At 42.2% G+C, this 14,478-nt stretch overlaps 3 protein-coding genes across 3 annotated transcripts in view; all 3 read left to right on the top strand.

The window, feature by feature from the left end:
* The first annotated feature begins 810 nt into the window (after positions 1–810).
* Positions 811–3,597, top strand: bcl10 (BCL10 immune signaling adaptor). The gene is made up of 3 exons (XM_068738073.1): positions 811–1,221; positions 1,998–2,286; positions 2,381–3,597. The coding sequence occupies exons 1-3, from the start codon at positions 1,171–1,173 to the stop codon at positions 2,779–2,781; spliced, it is 741 nt and encodes a 246-aa protein (XP_068594174.1). The 5' UTR covers positions 811–1,170; the 3' UTR covers positions 2,782–3,597.
* Positions 3,598–3,924: 327 nt separating this feature from the next.
* Positions 3,925–9,034, top strand: LOC137866014 (mucolipin-3-like). Its single transcript, XM_068701643.1, has 13 exons — positions 3,925–3,946; positions 4,482–4,719; positions 4,816–4,983; positions 5,083–5,236; positions 5,532–5,613; positions 5,691–5,787; positions 5,886–5,985; positions 6,508–6,620; positions 7,423–7,572; positions 7,683–7,784; positions 7,926–8,048; positions 8,164–8,370; positions 8,459–9,034. Exons 2-13 carry the CDS (start codon positions 4,504–4,506, stop codon positions 8,597–8,599), a joined length of 1,653 nt encoding a protein of 550 aa, XP_068557744.1. The 5' UTR covers positions 3,925–3,946; positions 4,482–4,503; the 3' UTR covers positions 8,600–9,034.
* Positions 9,035–9,414: 380 nt separating this feature from the next.
* ssx2ipa (synovial sarcoma, X breakpoint 2 interacting protein a) overlaps positions 9,415–14,478 on the top strand; it is a 5,630-nt gene continuing 566 nt past the window's right edge. The window contains exons 1-14 of the mRNA XM_068701840.1: positions 9,415–9,855; positions 10,519–10,660; positions 10,881–11,047; positions 11,152–11,361; positions 12,017–12,127; positions 12,227–12,362; positions 12,444–12,519; positions 12,614–12,794; positions 12,924–13,071; positions 13,255–13,391; positions 13,570–13,743; positions 13,840–13,957; positions 14,186–14,339; positions 14,462–14,478. The exon at positions 14,462–14,478 is cut by the window's right edge and continues 566 nt beyond it. Of these exons, the coding sequence (XP_068557941.1) occupies positions 10,618–10,660; positions 10,881–11,047; positions 11,152–11,361; positions 12,017–12,127; positions 12,227–12,362; positions 12,444–12,519; positions 12,614–12,794; positions 12,924–13,071; positions 13,255–13,391; positions 13,570–13,743; positions 13,840–13,957; positions 14,186–14,339; positions 14,462–14,478 (1,672 nt within the window). The 5' untranslated portion in view covers positions 9,415–9,855; positions 10,519–10,617. The remainder of the gene's footprint in view (positions 9,856–10,518; positions 10,661–10,880; positions 11,048–11,151; positions 11,362–12,016; positions 12,128–12,226; positions 12,363–12,443; positions 12,520–12,613; positions 12,795–12,923; positions 13,072–13,254; positions 13,392–13,569; positions 13,744–13,839; positions 13,958–14,185; positions 14,340–14,461) is intronic.

The raw sequence follows: 14,478 nt of genomic DNA, 5'->3' as shown, positions 1-14,478 counted from the left end.
GGACAACTTGTAAACTATATTTGGTCTAATCACAACATATTTAAAATAAAATACATCTAGATGCATGCTTTGGTTTTGAAACACATGTCCAGTGTTGAAAGAAGTATTCAGATCCTGTAATCACTCTGCAACACAAGCAAAAGTCCTGCATTAAAACAACTAATACTTAAAAAATCAAAAGTAAAAGTACTCAATGAAGTAAAATGGCAACTGTCAGCGCCATTACATATTGTTAGGAATATTACTACTGATACAAACTGTATTTCATACATACAGTAGCTTCTACTACTTTTAACTACTTTGTACACGGTTTTGTTGTTTATTTCTTCACATTGTGCACTCTTCTGCACTATTTTTGTCCTGTGTTTTTGTGGGTTAACCTTATTCTGTGTTTTAATGTAATGTAATTAAAACTAAAAAATAAAACATACAGCTCAAACAACAAAGTTTTAATGAAATATATATGACAACTATTTCATATAGGATACAGTGTCAAATTAATTTAAAATGGATCACAATACCTTATGTGGTGTACTTTTGTACATTAGTAGTAAAAGTACCTCGAAATTGTAACACAGTTAGATAGTGTTTGAAAAGAATCCTGTGTGGTGTGTGTGTGTGTGTGTGTGTGTGTGTGTGTGTGTGTGTGTGTGTGTGTGTGTGTGTGTGTGTGTGTGTGTGTGTGTGTGTGTGTGTGTGTGAGGTCCAACAGCGCCACCCAGTGGACTGAGTCAGAATAGCACCTCACCTGTATCAGAAACATTAAATAGCTCTTGAAAACAATTAACGAAGAAAGTTACACAACTGTAGCTTAGTCTGCTGCTGTAAGATCCGTTTTTATTTCAATATCAGACTTTTTAACTGATAACTAACCGAATAAACCGTCTGTTCGTGTGAAACGGAGGACGTTGGTGTCCGTACTTCTCTTCTTCTCGCGTCGACGTAAAACCATCGACACAATCAGGAAGTCCGGGGAACTTTTACGAAACATAAACGTTGAATGGACCGTGGACCCGCCGCCTTTTACCGACAAAATAATGAAGAGCCACATTTGTTGACGCTAATTATCATATCGATGACGTTAATGTCATTATTACTATCTTATTAACTTATCTAAGTCGTCATTTTGTTACCCGCTGCGCTTGATTTTTCACTTTCCGAGTGAGAGGGATGGATGTTCCTCAGCTCACTGAAGATGAGATGGCAGAGATCAAGAAAGACGTGAGTACAATAATTAAGCCAAATCTGACTTCCGAATCGATCGTCGTACTGATAAAGGAAAGGTAACTGGAGCGTGGAGACAGATTCACTGCCCCGTTGACTCTTTATTTCTACCTTGTTTAAAGGCCTGTTAAAAGGAGGAAATAGCCCACCACACCTTCTCTGTGCCCCCACCAACACACAGTCCTCTGTAGGGCTTGACAACTTAACAATGTTGAACTCACAGGCTGGAGATTAAGAGCACTTTTGTAAATACAGTCTGGGTTTGCTCAGTGTGCCTGATCAGAAAGCATTACCGGAAGCAAAAGTAGGGATAGACGGTGATTATAACCCACCGGACAACAACGCACATCTTGTCCTATTATCCCTGTCACCTTTACATGTCCCTCTATCAACATGTATGCGCATCCTGCACTAAACTGTCACACTGTACAGTATATTTGTATCATATTGTTTCTATGCTTTATGTTTGCTCATGACTTTTGCAGTACCTCTATTTTATTTCGTCTTAATGCCACAAACACCAAGACAAATTCAGTGAGTAAAAAAAAAAAAATTCAGATTCTGCTGCTGACTTCTGTGAATATTTCCCACTGTTGTCTTAGTAGATAAAAAGAAACCCTGCAGATTCCCAGCCTTCCCAGACCCGATGGAAAGAGTTCCCCCTCCTGCCTCTACGGCTCACTTTTGGTTCCTTCCTGCCTCTACGGCTCACTTTTGGTTCCTTCCTGTCTCTACGGCTCACTTTTGGTTCCCCTTCCTGCCTCCATTTCCAGGTGCTGACCAGAATGTGGCACTACCTCTGCGACAAGATCAGAGCCGAGCGTCACCTCGACTACCTGCGCTCTCGCCGGATCCTGACGCGGGACGACGCCGAGGAAATCAGCTGCAGGACCACGCAGACCAAGAGGACGGCCATGTTGTTGGACCTACTGGCCGAGAACCCCCGGGGCCTGGACGCCTTGGTTGACTCCATAAGGGAGCTGCGCTCACAAAACTTCATCATCACCAAAATCACAGATGAGGTGCAAAAGGCCAAAAACGAGAAGATCGAGTCCCTCAGAGGTGAATAGACCAAGTCATACTGAAAAGCTATTTCAAATCTACTGTTCTTGATGCTTTAATTCAACTTTTCCCTTCTTCATCTGTCGCTCCACAGCGGGGGCTTCCAGTTCCTCGTCCGACACCAGCGTCAGCACTCCGATCCCGACCAGCGACACCACCTCCATGTTTTCAAACAACTCCACCATGCTCCTCCACCCCGACGGAGAACAAAGCCCCTCCAGCTCAGACGTAGCAGGCTCCCTCAACCTGGCGTCGTTACAGAGAGGCAGAGACTTGGCCTCCGCGAGCAGCGTCAGCATCGGCGTCGTCTCCTCCTCCAGCCTCCCGAGGCCCGGAGACCCCGGAGCTCCTCCGCTGCCGGAGGAGGTGATGGTGGAGTCCCCCTCCAACATCGACGCCGGAGCGCCGGGGTGCACCAGCAGCGGAGGGGACCCAAACTTCCAGCCCCTTCGGTCGCGCTCTCTCACTCCAACATCACACAGGAGCATCTTTTAGTTCTACAACTCGACAAGACACTTTTTAGTTTAAGGGACAAACCAGCAGAATCCTCGTCCACCCAAACTCCCACAAGCACTCTCTCCTTGTTGTCTCTCTTTGGTGTTGCCCGTGGATTTGATTAGGCATGCTATTATATTTCTACTAAACCAATCAGCCCTTTGTGATAGAGATTGGGATCATTTGTCACTTGGGTTTAAATATTGTTAGAGTTCTTGCTACTGGTGCTAATTCATTAACTTGGTTTTGATCCAAGGCCAAATAATACCATAGTTTCGAGAATATACACGTTTTTCTCCAAAACTTTTTTTTTATTAATTTGCCAAAATAGACTACAGTTTAAATTTGGAAAATTGTGATTTAAATCTGAAACTATGAATTTGAGCAAGCATTCGATGCTACCTTTCAGTTCTTAATAGTTTTCAACACTCAAACACATGTTGGCACCCAGAGAGTATTGCGGTTTGAATCCCACGTTTTGAGCTGAGAACATCTGACTCACTCGCTCTCAAACTTTCCTACTCGTCTTCTTTTACTAAAGGTGTGATTTCCTGATAAACTGTTTAGCTGCGGTGAGAGACTTTTATACACTGGAATGACCAGAATATATGTGTCTGATCTCATTAGACGCTGCTTTTCATCAGAGCGGTGTACCTCAACATGATGATTTCAAGTTCATTCTGTGCAGCATTAAATCACTACAAAAGTCTTGAATCTCAAAACCTGTTGTGAAGTAGCAAACCATGTCCCACTTATTACTCACATTCCCTGGTCATGTACAACTGATTATACTAAAGGTTATCTGTATGAATTCAACTCATGTTTCCTCTCTTCATTGATGACTGTGTGGTGGTTTAGAAAATAAATGTTTTAGTTTATTAGCGAGGACATATTAAGCCTTAACCTAATCCAGTCTGTGGAATCGTATCGGAGTCTTTTGAAAGCTCTTGAAATAATATATGAATTCATTGCAGAAGCCCACAGACAGTTTCTGTGTGTGCAGAGATTCTGTGACTGTTTTGGAAAAACTGGAAAAGCTCAACGTGACGCAGAGGAGTGACATGACATGTCATTGTGGTGAAGACTGGTGTGGTGACAGCACCGTCTGACAGACGCACGAGTCCCGAGTGTTGAACTAGTCGCTCTGTGGCTTGCTGGTGCACAGGTAAATTATTATCATTTCTATATTTCTATATATCTTGACTTTTTCTTCAAATGTGCTGATTTTACTCTCTACTAAATATAAATCCCTTCGAGGGGAAAGATTGTTCAATAATTACACTATAATAATATTTACATTGTAACTGGCTTTACCTTACATTAATATGTGTTTACTGTTGTGATTTTTAAAATATAATAGTGTGATATGTTAAGTAAGCTACATGTACTGTCTGCTACATGCTCACTGTTGCAGGCAGGTCTGCTTCAGTAAGCTAAGGTTGAGCTCAAAGTGGCTAGATATTCCTTTAGAACAGCTTTTGTTGCGTGTTTTTAGAGCTGTAGCTTGTTTTAGCACACTTAGTTTGCACACAGACTAAGATTGTAAAGCGAGTTGAGAGAAGGCACAGCAGAGAGCACATGCAGGGGAACCAGTTAGATACACATCAGAATGACTGGAATGGTTGAAGCCTTATCTTCAACTCATGTCGGATTTATATTCAATCAAAACAAGCAATGTGGAAACTTTTTGTCAAAAGTAGTTCTATTCCGTGTTCGAGTGTGATGGAGGACTCTGAGCAGCCGTCGGCCTCGAGGTCAGAGGAGACGAGGGTTAACGGACACTGCAGATGGAGCACTCTGGAGTCGAAGGTGGTGGAGGACTTCAGACGGAGGCTCAAGTACTTCTTCATGAACCCCTGTGAGAAATACAGAGCCCGGGGTCGCAAACCATGGAAGCTGATGTTACAAATATTAAAAATCGCAATCATCACAATCCAGGTACGACACAGAATCCTTTATTATTCTTATTTCTTTGTTATCAGGCATGAATGTGCACAGAGAGTAGATCAAATGTTGTTGTTTTTTTTGCTTCAGTTGGTCTCTTTCGGCCTGAGCAACGAGATGATGGTCACCTTCAAAGATGAAAATCTGATGACATTCAGACACCTGTTCCTAAAAGGATACGAGGAGCACCGGATGGGAAGCTACACGCTGTACACGAAAGCAGACGTTTACGATAACGTCCGCTACATTATCAACAGGGTACTGACACTGCAGAGCTTACATCTCACCGGGGTTTCATGTCATGAGAATATGTTCTTAACTCTTCTTTGCATATTTCTTTTTTTTCTTCTTTTTCAGTACATCAATCTCCAAAACCTGACAGTTGGTAATCTGGCATACGGGAGTGTTAATGGAAAGAACACTCCTCTGTGTGTCTGTCAGGAGTTTTACAGAAACAGCAGCATCGATCCTGGGAATGGAACCTTTGACATTGATCCACATATCGATAAAGGTACAACACAAAAGCACACAATTGTTGTATAAATACATCAACACTGAGGTAATCGTCAAACAGAGTGGTAGCTGTGTGTTTATGTCTAATAGCTACCATGAGTTGTGTCCACATTGATGTATTTATGGAAGCTGATTCATGGCTTGAATGGAAAATAATCACAATGTGTATTTGCTTGTGACTCCATGAAAAGAGGAACTAGCATATTCGGATGAATGTAATCCCTCTGTTGAACTATCGATGGAAACCTAACTGCCTCTTTCTTTTATTTATTGCCTGTATTGCCTCCTCACAGATTGTGTTTCCATTTATCCCGCTCAGCCGTTTGACGATAACGGTTTGGCCACACATGTGAACTTCTCCTTAGATTTCAAAAGGTGACCAAACTTAAAAATGATGCTTTTCACAGCAGGAGGTGAGAGGGCCGCCTGCTAATGTGTGTTTGTGTGTCCAGGCTGCTGTCGGTGAACATCTACCTCACTCTGAAAACAATCAACCTGCAGACTGTGCGGCACCACGAGCTACCAGACTGCTACGACTTCCATATAATGGTTGGCGACGACGTCTGAGCTTTTAGCACGTGTTACATGCTCATTCATAAGTTCTCCTTAACTTGCCGCTCATTCATTACATTTTGGTTTTCATGCAGATCAGGTTTGATAACCGTGCACACAGCGGAGAGATAAAGGTTGATGTTGAGAACGATGTCAGAATTTATGAATGCAGAGACTGGAACGTGGAAGGAGCTTGTAAGTTTTACCCAATTTCAGCCCAACCATTGATATTTATTATGACCCAGTTAAATGAAAACTACTCATCATGGTTATTGCTTCAAAGGCCAGCAGGGGGTGCAGTGATATTTATCTGCAACCCTTGACACCTGTATAACCTAACTCAGCAGGATTTCTGACCTATTACAAGAAAACAAATACAACACCTATGCTACTATACTAGTTAGTGTGCAAGAGAAAGATTTAGTATGTCCTAAACAAAGTATGTCAGATGCAGTATGCCAAAAATACCAAGATGCCCTACTATTCTGACCCACAACCCTTTGTGCAGCAGATATATGAGCAAGAGCTAAAGTTCAAGATACTTTATGATGAATTATTTTATGATGAATTATTGTAGTATCTCCCAAATTAATGCATACTGTACTCAACAGTACACACTGTGTAAATGCAGCTGCAGTGTGCACTAAAAAGTAAAAAATGTGCGATCTGAAACGCAAGCTGTTGCTTCAAGCTGACATGTGTGGCTCTGGTTTGTAGCTGGAAAGAACGATTACCTCCTCCTGTCGTGTGATTCGTTGGTCATCCTCGCCTGCTTCATCTCGCTCATCCTCTGCACGCGATCCGTCATCAATGGCATCCAGCTCCAGTCTGTAAGTAGTGAGGAACAAGTCAATTATCACCACCACCACTGATTGTACAGAAAAGCCTGTTTCTGTTTACTCCTGTGACAATTAAATACTAGAACATTTTTAAAGTGCAGAGCATTTTCTCATTTTATGAAGAACGTAGTTGCAGAATGATCTTAACAGCTTTAATTAAAATTATAAAGAAACATTTTTATATATATATATATATATATATATATATATATATATATATATATATATATATATATATATATATATATATATATATATATATATAAGTTGTATTGTAAAGTGTGATGTAAAAACAAAAGAGCAATCTTCAAATGAAATTCCGTCAAAATATTTCACATTAGATATTCAAGTTTGTATGTGCTTGTAATTATTAATTTAGACGATGTAATCGTGTATCACGATATCTCGATGTATGATTTCATCCCAATATGATTCCAATGAAAGACAATAAATTATCACGTTGAATTATCGCCCAGCCTGAACACATGGTGGGTATTTTACAGACTAATTACACTGATTTCAGACTCAATATATTTAAAATTGACAGGCTTAAAGCAAATAATACATAGATAAATGATTCGGTGATGAATGATTCATAAACTCAGTATTATTGAAGGATCAGGGCCTTAGCCAGTATTTAACACTGATCAGAATATATAAGGAGTCAGCACCTGCTCATTACATAAAAAGTACAAACCTCTCATTAACAAAAACGTAATAATTTCACATGGAAGGGATGAATCCTGGTTTGTTTCATATCTGTTTTACAATATCAGAATGTTCTCTCATGCAGAAGTTCAACATCTTCTTCCATTCATACTACAATAAGATCGTGTCTTGGTCCGACCGCATGGAGTTTGTGAATGGCTGGTACATCCTCATCATTGTGAGCGACACACTGACCATCGCTGGGTCAGCACTCAAAATTGGAATACAAACAAAGGTTTGCTTTTCATTGAGCTTTATTTGCTGTATTTCTAAATGTAATTGGTGAACAGTACGGGCCCTTAACTTGTACTAGTTTATGTATTTGTACTTTAATTCCTCTCGCAGTACCTGACAAACTATGACGTCTGCAGTATCTTGCTGGGAACAGCCACAATGCTCGTCTGGGTCGGCGTGATTCGTTACTTTGGTTTCTTCAAGAAATACAACGTAAGAACTTCCATGTTTTGTTTTGTTGTTTTGGGCATAATGCATCAGGTACAACAACAGGTACAACAGCAACAGGTTGGCTACCTGTTAAAAGTAGCAAATGCATATCCAGATGAACTGACAACCTTGATTCCTCTCCAGATATTAATCCTAACCCTCAGGGCGGCGTTCCCAAATGTGATCCGGTTCTGCTGCTGTGCGGCCATGATCTACCTCGGTTACTGCTTCTGTGGCTGGATCGTCCTTGGGCCGTACCATGACAAAGTACGGGGATTATAATCACCATCAATCTCTCTTAAGTGTCAGTGTGTCCTAATAAATCCCTCCACGCATCGGGGAGCTCTGTCCTGGTGAAATATTATGAACTTTGTTTTTCCAGTTTCGAACACTCGACAAGGTGACGGAGTGCCTCTTCTCTCTCATCAACGGGGACGACATGTACGGCACCTTCCTGAAGATGAGGCACGGGGGCTACATGGTGTGGCTCTTCAGCAGACTTTACCTCTACTCCTTCATCTCCCTCTTCATCTACATGGTGCTCAGCCTCTTCATCGCTCTCATAAATGACACCTATGAGACCATCAAGGTCAGTCTGAGTCTGTTTTTCAGGTCATAGTTTCTATTTATTCTTCCACTGGAGTGCCCTGATATACTAAACACTGGTTCTTTTCCAGCATCACCAGCAGGACAAGGTGCCGGTGTCCCAGCTTCAGGCCTTCATAGCAGAGTGCAGGGACCAGCCTGAGTCTGGAAGATACCAGACTGGTGAAGAAGCAGCAGCCTGCTGCCTCTCTCCATGCTGCTGCTTTGGATGAAAATGGCAGAGTTTACCTTTGTCAAGTGTAGACAAAGAGTTACATCATGAGAATGAATAACGCTCAAAGAGTCTGCATGGATCATTTGATTATACCGAATAGTGACCAGAATATGTTTTTACTCAAGTAGAATGTCTTTGACTTGTTTTGTTACTTGAATTGCTGAACACTATTGACTTAAAATGACGAGTTATTTTTATGATCACCAGTGCAATAACCTGATGGTAGACATTTCAGTATGAATATGCATTTACAACCAATCCCTCCTCAGTTCAGTGATGCATTTAAATGTGCTTTTCAACTCACCTTTTACTTTCTCAGAGGAGTACTGACAGCACACAGTAACTCAGCTATGTGAGTCTTTTTTACAAGCACTTGAACAGACGTGAAAGTAGAGGAACTTCATTGTGGTTGCTTTTCATCATTTGTAGTATGTTGTTGTGCCTTTTGCTCTGCATATTTTGTAACTATATTGATATATAAACTGCTCATATGGATTGTCTCAATGGTTTGTCTTGGATTGCTTCTGTGTGTTTTTTGCAGCTCACACAAAGTCAATATATGTTTACCAATTAAGCAGATTCTTACTCATTATATTTCTATATTTTACTTGAATATACTTCACTTGTCTTTGGCTGAAAACTGTGAGAAAAAAGAATAAAATGAATCCCTAAAAAATCTCTCAGTATGTGTGGCAAATAAACAGTTTAAAAAAATATGTAAGCATAACGCCAGTAAATGTAGTATTGTTGTGTGAAGTCAAGACAATAGTACCTTACCTCGTGCTGCCACAGGAGGAGCCGTGACACCTGACAGCATTTTTTTTTCTCATTTGCATAATCGTCCACTTGCACGTGTTCATATCCAATGCACGGCTCACATACTGGTTGCTTAACAACGCTGCCTCCAATAACAATGGCGTTTGGTTCCAAGGCAGCTGAGGAATAGACTTAAAAAAAAAAAAAAACACACACACACACACATACACACTCACACACACACACACACGCACGCACGCACGCACGAACGACCAGCTGCAGGAGGAGCAGCCCGTCTACCTACAGTCACATCTCTGCGTCGGTGCGTTCAGATTTCAAATAGGTGAGAGGTGTGCTCGCTGCAGACGAGGTGACGACTCAACGCGGGACTCGGAAGTTGCTGGTGTTGCCGATGAAGGAGCAATTTTGTTTAATTTTGACAACATCGCAAAAACTTGGCAACCGTCGGATATAGTTGACCTATTTAACGCCTCGCCCGTGAGTATGTTACACGTTAACGTTACATCGTGACTTATAGTAACGTAAATAGCTAACAGTCATTGGAAATGTATGACGTCATCTTTTAACTTAAAAACATAACGATATGTGTAAACCGACGAAAGTTTGAGCTCGAAGCTTCAGTTAATGTAACTTTAGATAAGAGTCGTGCTTGTTGGTCTGGTGTGTTAGATAACGACATGTGAGTATTGACACTTGTTGTTCTGCCTGGTAGTCATGTCCTCACCGTGGTGCTCTGTTCTCTGACTGTTGCAGTAATGACTTTAACGTGACTCCCTTTTTCTTGTCCATCAACACAATGTGCTGCACAGCCCCTCAACGCAGGTTGGAACACTTCAGTGCGTTGTGAAGTAGTGGGAGTGGTAAACTCAGAGATCTGGTTTAGCTTGTTTCACCAGAGCATGTAAAGATCATAATATTGTCCTGAAGCCAAACAAAACCCACACTCTCAGATTTAGCTGGTCTGCAGCTTTATGCTGATATCATTTTACCACCCTGCAATCCAGTTGCCAATGACCAATAGAAGGGCCCTATTTAAAGCCCCACTGGCACACATGGGGCAGTTAATCCTGTGTGGGTGAAGCAGCAACCCAGATTATCTGTTGCCCGGTCTATCTGATGCTTGTTGCTGCTTTTTTGCAGGGCTAAAGTGGGAGCCTCTGATCCACCGCCTGACTGCTAATCCGCCTCCGGGTTGGTAACTCATGACCTCGCATCCCCACGGACTGATGTAGTGGTGATATGGGAGAGTGGTGGACCACTGTGCCAATAGGGACGTCTCTGGGTACGTCTCTCTGCTAATGGGATGAATTTAGTAGAAAATGTCAAGACTAGAAAAGCTCATCAGCTGTGCTTTTTTTTTTTTTATGGGGGGGATCTGCTTGGAGGTGACCCATATTTTTGTTCTCGTTTTAGAGCAGTGACCTCATTCAAGCCTCTCGGTATGAGAACATACAGTCGGTGTCATGTGAGTTGCAGTAATTTCCCTGTCTCTTGTTTTTTAGGAAACTATGAGATCTCCAGCATATCACATGTGACGATGTCCCCCTCGAGACAGAACAACCTTGTGTCAATGCACTCCTCTCTGCCGCTGTCCAAAAGCTCCTACAATGTGATAAGTGCCTTCTGCACGGAGGATAATATTCCTCAGTGCATTTCATACATCAATCAGGTACAGAAACAACCTGCTTAATGCCCATTATTGCAAACCTATTATTTAAAGTTCTGTAGAGATCATTCACTACAGCGGTGACATAGTTCCTCTGTCTCTCAAAGGAGCTGGACTCCCTGGGCCTCTCCTCTACATGTATCGAGGCCAGCTCACCGGGGGGGGCCGGCCTGAACACGATGCCGGTTCTGAATGCCATTTATGAGCTGATACAGATTCACCGGCGCGACATGTCTACTTTAGAGGAGCTGGAGAAGGAACAGCTGAAGAAATCCAGCACCTTGGACCACATGCAGATGAACAACTCCAGACTCAAGGCACGTATGACTCTCACGGTTATGTCTGTCTCAGACCAGTTCTGGTTTTATTCCTCTTTGGATCCAGCTCTGTGTACCCACAGACTATAATCTGAGTCTGTACGGCGCAGTAACAGATTATTGACCACTAGAGGTCAGAAAAGAAACATACAAGTTCTGTAGCAATGAAATTCCCTCCATTCCCATTCATCTAAAACCAAACGACTATGAATACTATGCTACGGAAACCAAACGAGGACAAATATTACAAAGCACTGTGCTCAGACGTCTCACTGCTTTATCATTTTGAATAACAGCTTGATGGCCATGTTCCCTTATCTCAACTGCTGTCTTTGCTTGCTAGACTTAACAAACCTCTTCAATCTAAACCTGCCAGGGAAGAATTCAAGGTTATTTTGTATCATAATAATGTGTAGAGGTGGGAGTGGTGCAGGGAGGGCTTTAGTGTACTAAACACATTTTTTAATAATAAAAACCGCAAATATGTGGCCCACATGTGAGGCTATTGTTGGTGTCTTATTAAATTCTTAGATAACACATGCTAGTGTTTGGATGGGGTGTTGTTCAGGAATCCACTAACCCTGAACTAATCTGTTGAGCACAACGTTACCACCTCACTGTGCTTGTAATAACAATTCTGTGTATTTCCCTCCAGGATCAGTTGGAACTGTCCATACGGGAGAAATCAGGTCTGCATGAAACGGAGAGGCAGCTCCAACTCAAAATTAAAACTCTGCAGAGCTGCTTGAAAACCGAAAAGGACGAGGTATAATTTAATTATCTTTTTATAACGAGCAACCAAAATGTTCAAGTGCATACAGTATGCACGAGGCTGCCCGACTCACGACTCGATCCTCCTGAACAGGTTCAGAAGCTGCAGAGCATCATCGCTGGCCGGGCCTCTCAGTACAGTCACGATGCCAAGAGAAAAGAGAGAGAAGCTGCAAAGCTCAAGGAACGCCTCAGCCAGCTACTGGTTGACCGACGGGATAAGAAACTAGGTAAATGTCTTCGGCAAAAATGTATTCTGGGAATGTAGGAACAAATTGATTACATTTTTCCCTCCTACTTCTCCCAACTAGCGATTGATGTTCTAAATTGTCTGGGACGGTCGGATGGAAAAAGGAGCCACTGGAAGACCGCAAAAGCGACAGTCGGGTATGATGAAAGCCATCACGTCACTTGTTCTCCGTATTTGCAGAACGTGTAGTCATCAATCGGATGACTGCATTTTGTAAATTGCTCTCTGCAGCCACGAGGGTGAGATGTACAAGTCCTTGCTCAACGACTACGAGGCGAGTCAGAGGTCCTTGATGCTGGAGAACGCTGAGCTCAAGAAGGTTCTTCAACGGATGAAGAAGGAGATGATGCACATCCTGAGTCCATGCCAGCCGTCTCCCAGAGGAGCCACTGCTGATGACAGTCGGGACCAGGTATTTTTTTTCGGATTGAACTAGTGCACAAAACAGAAACTTGCATTACCCGTGAGTTTGTTGAAAAGATACCCTGATAATTGTTGCTTTTTAAAAAAATTGTATTTAATTTTAATTTTTTTTGCTCAGGCTGATTCAGACGGGGAGGAGAAGGCCGCTGACTCTAGCAGGGAAATTCTGGACCAATCCTGTGAGCACGCCAGGGAGCAGCTCGCCAACAGCATCCGCCAGCAGTGGAGGAAACTGAGGAACCACATGGAGAAGCTAGACAGCCAAGGTACACACAGCGGAAATACTGCTCAAACAACTTGTGGTGTTAGTTTTATAAATATGTTTGTGAAACAACTTTAATGTGAGGATATTAAAGAGTGGGATTCTAGAAGAAATGTGCAGGTTACACAATGCAGCGTGTCTAGAAGGAAATTAGGATCATCCACCTTTGGTGCGTTTGTTTGCAAAGCCTCGCAGGTGCAGAGTCAGCTTGAGTCACAACAAGAGGTGATACCAAGGGAGACTCACGAGGATGAGATGGAGAGGATGAGGTGTGAAGTGCAGCAGTGCAAAGAGTTCATTCATGCACAGCAACAGCTCCTCCAGGTGTGTGTGTGGCTGGCTGGCTGGCTGGCTGGCTGGCTGGATTAGGATGAACTTTTTCTGAGCAGAGTTGTATGCCAATATCAGCAATGAGCCTTTGTCTGTTGTATGTTATTATTTAGAAATTCTAAAGAATAATTTTCTCAAAAATGATTAAAACCCTTGTTTTCTGCCCATCCAGCAACAACTCAACACGTCATTTGATGACGAGACGGCAGCTCTTCTCAATGACTGCTACACACTGGAGGAGAAGGAACGTCTCAAGGAGGAATGGAGGCTCTTTGAGGAACAGAAGACAAACTTCGAGAGGGAGAGAAAGAACTTCACAGAGGCCGCTATTCGTTTGGGACGAGAGGTACTACTGTCCTCTGACCACAACATTAATTGTGGGTGTTGTAATTTCACTGCATTCCTTTTTCTTTTTTTTTTTTATTCTGTTTTTACTCCACAGAAAAAGGCCTTTGAGGAGGACCGTACTTCTTGGCTCAAGAATCAGTTTTTGAGCATGACTCCTTTTACAGACCGAAGGAGATGTTCCTCGTCTGATGGTCAAAGTGCCTTATCGATCAGTAAGTCAAATTAGTCAGAAAACTACAATGAACAGCAGATTCTGCTACAATCGCTATGATTTTGAGTGTGACTAACAGTGCTTTTCCTTTTTAAGAGAAGCGATGCATTTCATTGATTGCTGATGAATAATAGTAGTTATGATATTCAAAAAGTACTGCTGGTAAAACCAGTGACTTCACAAAAATAGGGTTGTCATTGACTTCTTTTATTTATCCACTGCATTTCAGGAAGTGAGCCAGAGATGAGGATGTCTTCTGCCAAATCTCAGCCAGTCAAATCGTCAACCTACGCTACGTTTTCCACTCCTAAACCTTCACAAAGTGCTGCTGTGCCATCCACCACTGAGCTTTACCGGACACTCCGCCTGATACCAGACAGCAGGTAATGATTCAGTCACTTAATATCACTTTTGTCTGTATTAAGCTGGCATTTGGACCCTTTTGCTGGTAGTTTCTGTGCCATGTCATACTTATTCATCCCTTTTTTTTGTATTTTCATTTCAGTTCCTCAAGACATTCAA

This window comes from Cebidichthys violaceus, unplaced genomic scaffold (genome assembly GCF_023349555.1).
Source record: "Cebidichthys violaceus isolate CVI_PGR_0920_01 unplaced genomic scaffold, fCebVio1.0.p SCAF_8, whole genome shotgun sequence".
NCBI lineage: Eukaryota > Metazoa > Chordata > Actinopteri > Perciformes > Stichaeidae > Cebidichthys > Cebidichthys violaceus.
The sequence above is the reverse complement of the archived record's forward strand: the minus strand, read 5'-3'. Positions and strand labels throughout refer to the sequence as shown.

What these genes read in the sequence shown, in the direction of transcription:
- LOC137866014 (XM_068701643.1), top strand. Translation starts at nt 4,504, where the DNA reads ATGGAGGACTCTGAGCAGCCGTCGGCCTCGAGGTCAGAGGAGACGAGG. An exon ending in ATGGCATCCAGCTCCAGTCT is followed by an intron (nt 6,621 to 7,422) that starts GTAAGTAGTGAG and finishes TCTCTCATGCAG; the next exon opens with AAGTTCAACATCTTCTTCCA. An exon ending in TTGGGCCGTACCATGACAAA is followed by an intron (nt 8,049 to 8,163) that starts GTACGGGGATTA and finishes TTGTTTTTCCAG; the next exon opens with TTTCGAACACTCGACAAGGT.
- bcl10 (XM_068738073.1), top strand. Translation starts at nt 1,171, where the DNA reads ATGGATGTTCCTCAGCTCACTGAAGATGAGATGGCAGAGATCAAGAAA. An exon ending in TGGCAGAGATCAAGAAAGAC is followed by an intron (nt 1,222 to 1,997) that starts GTGAGTACAATA and finishes CTCCATTTCCAG; the next exon opens with GTGCTGACCAGAATGTGGCA. An exon ending in GAAGATCGAGTCCCTCAGAG is followed by an intron (nt 2,287 to 2,380) that starts GTGAATAGACCA and finishes GTCGCTCCACAG; the next exon opens with CGGGGGCTTCCAGTTCCTCG.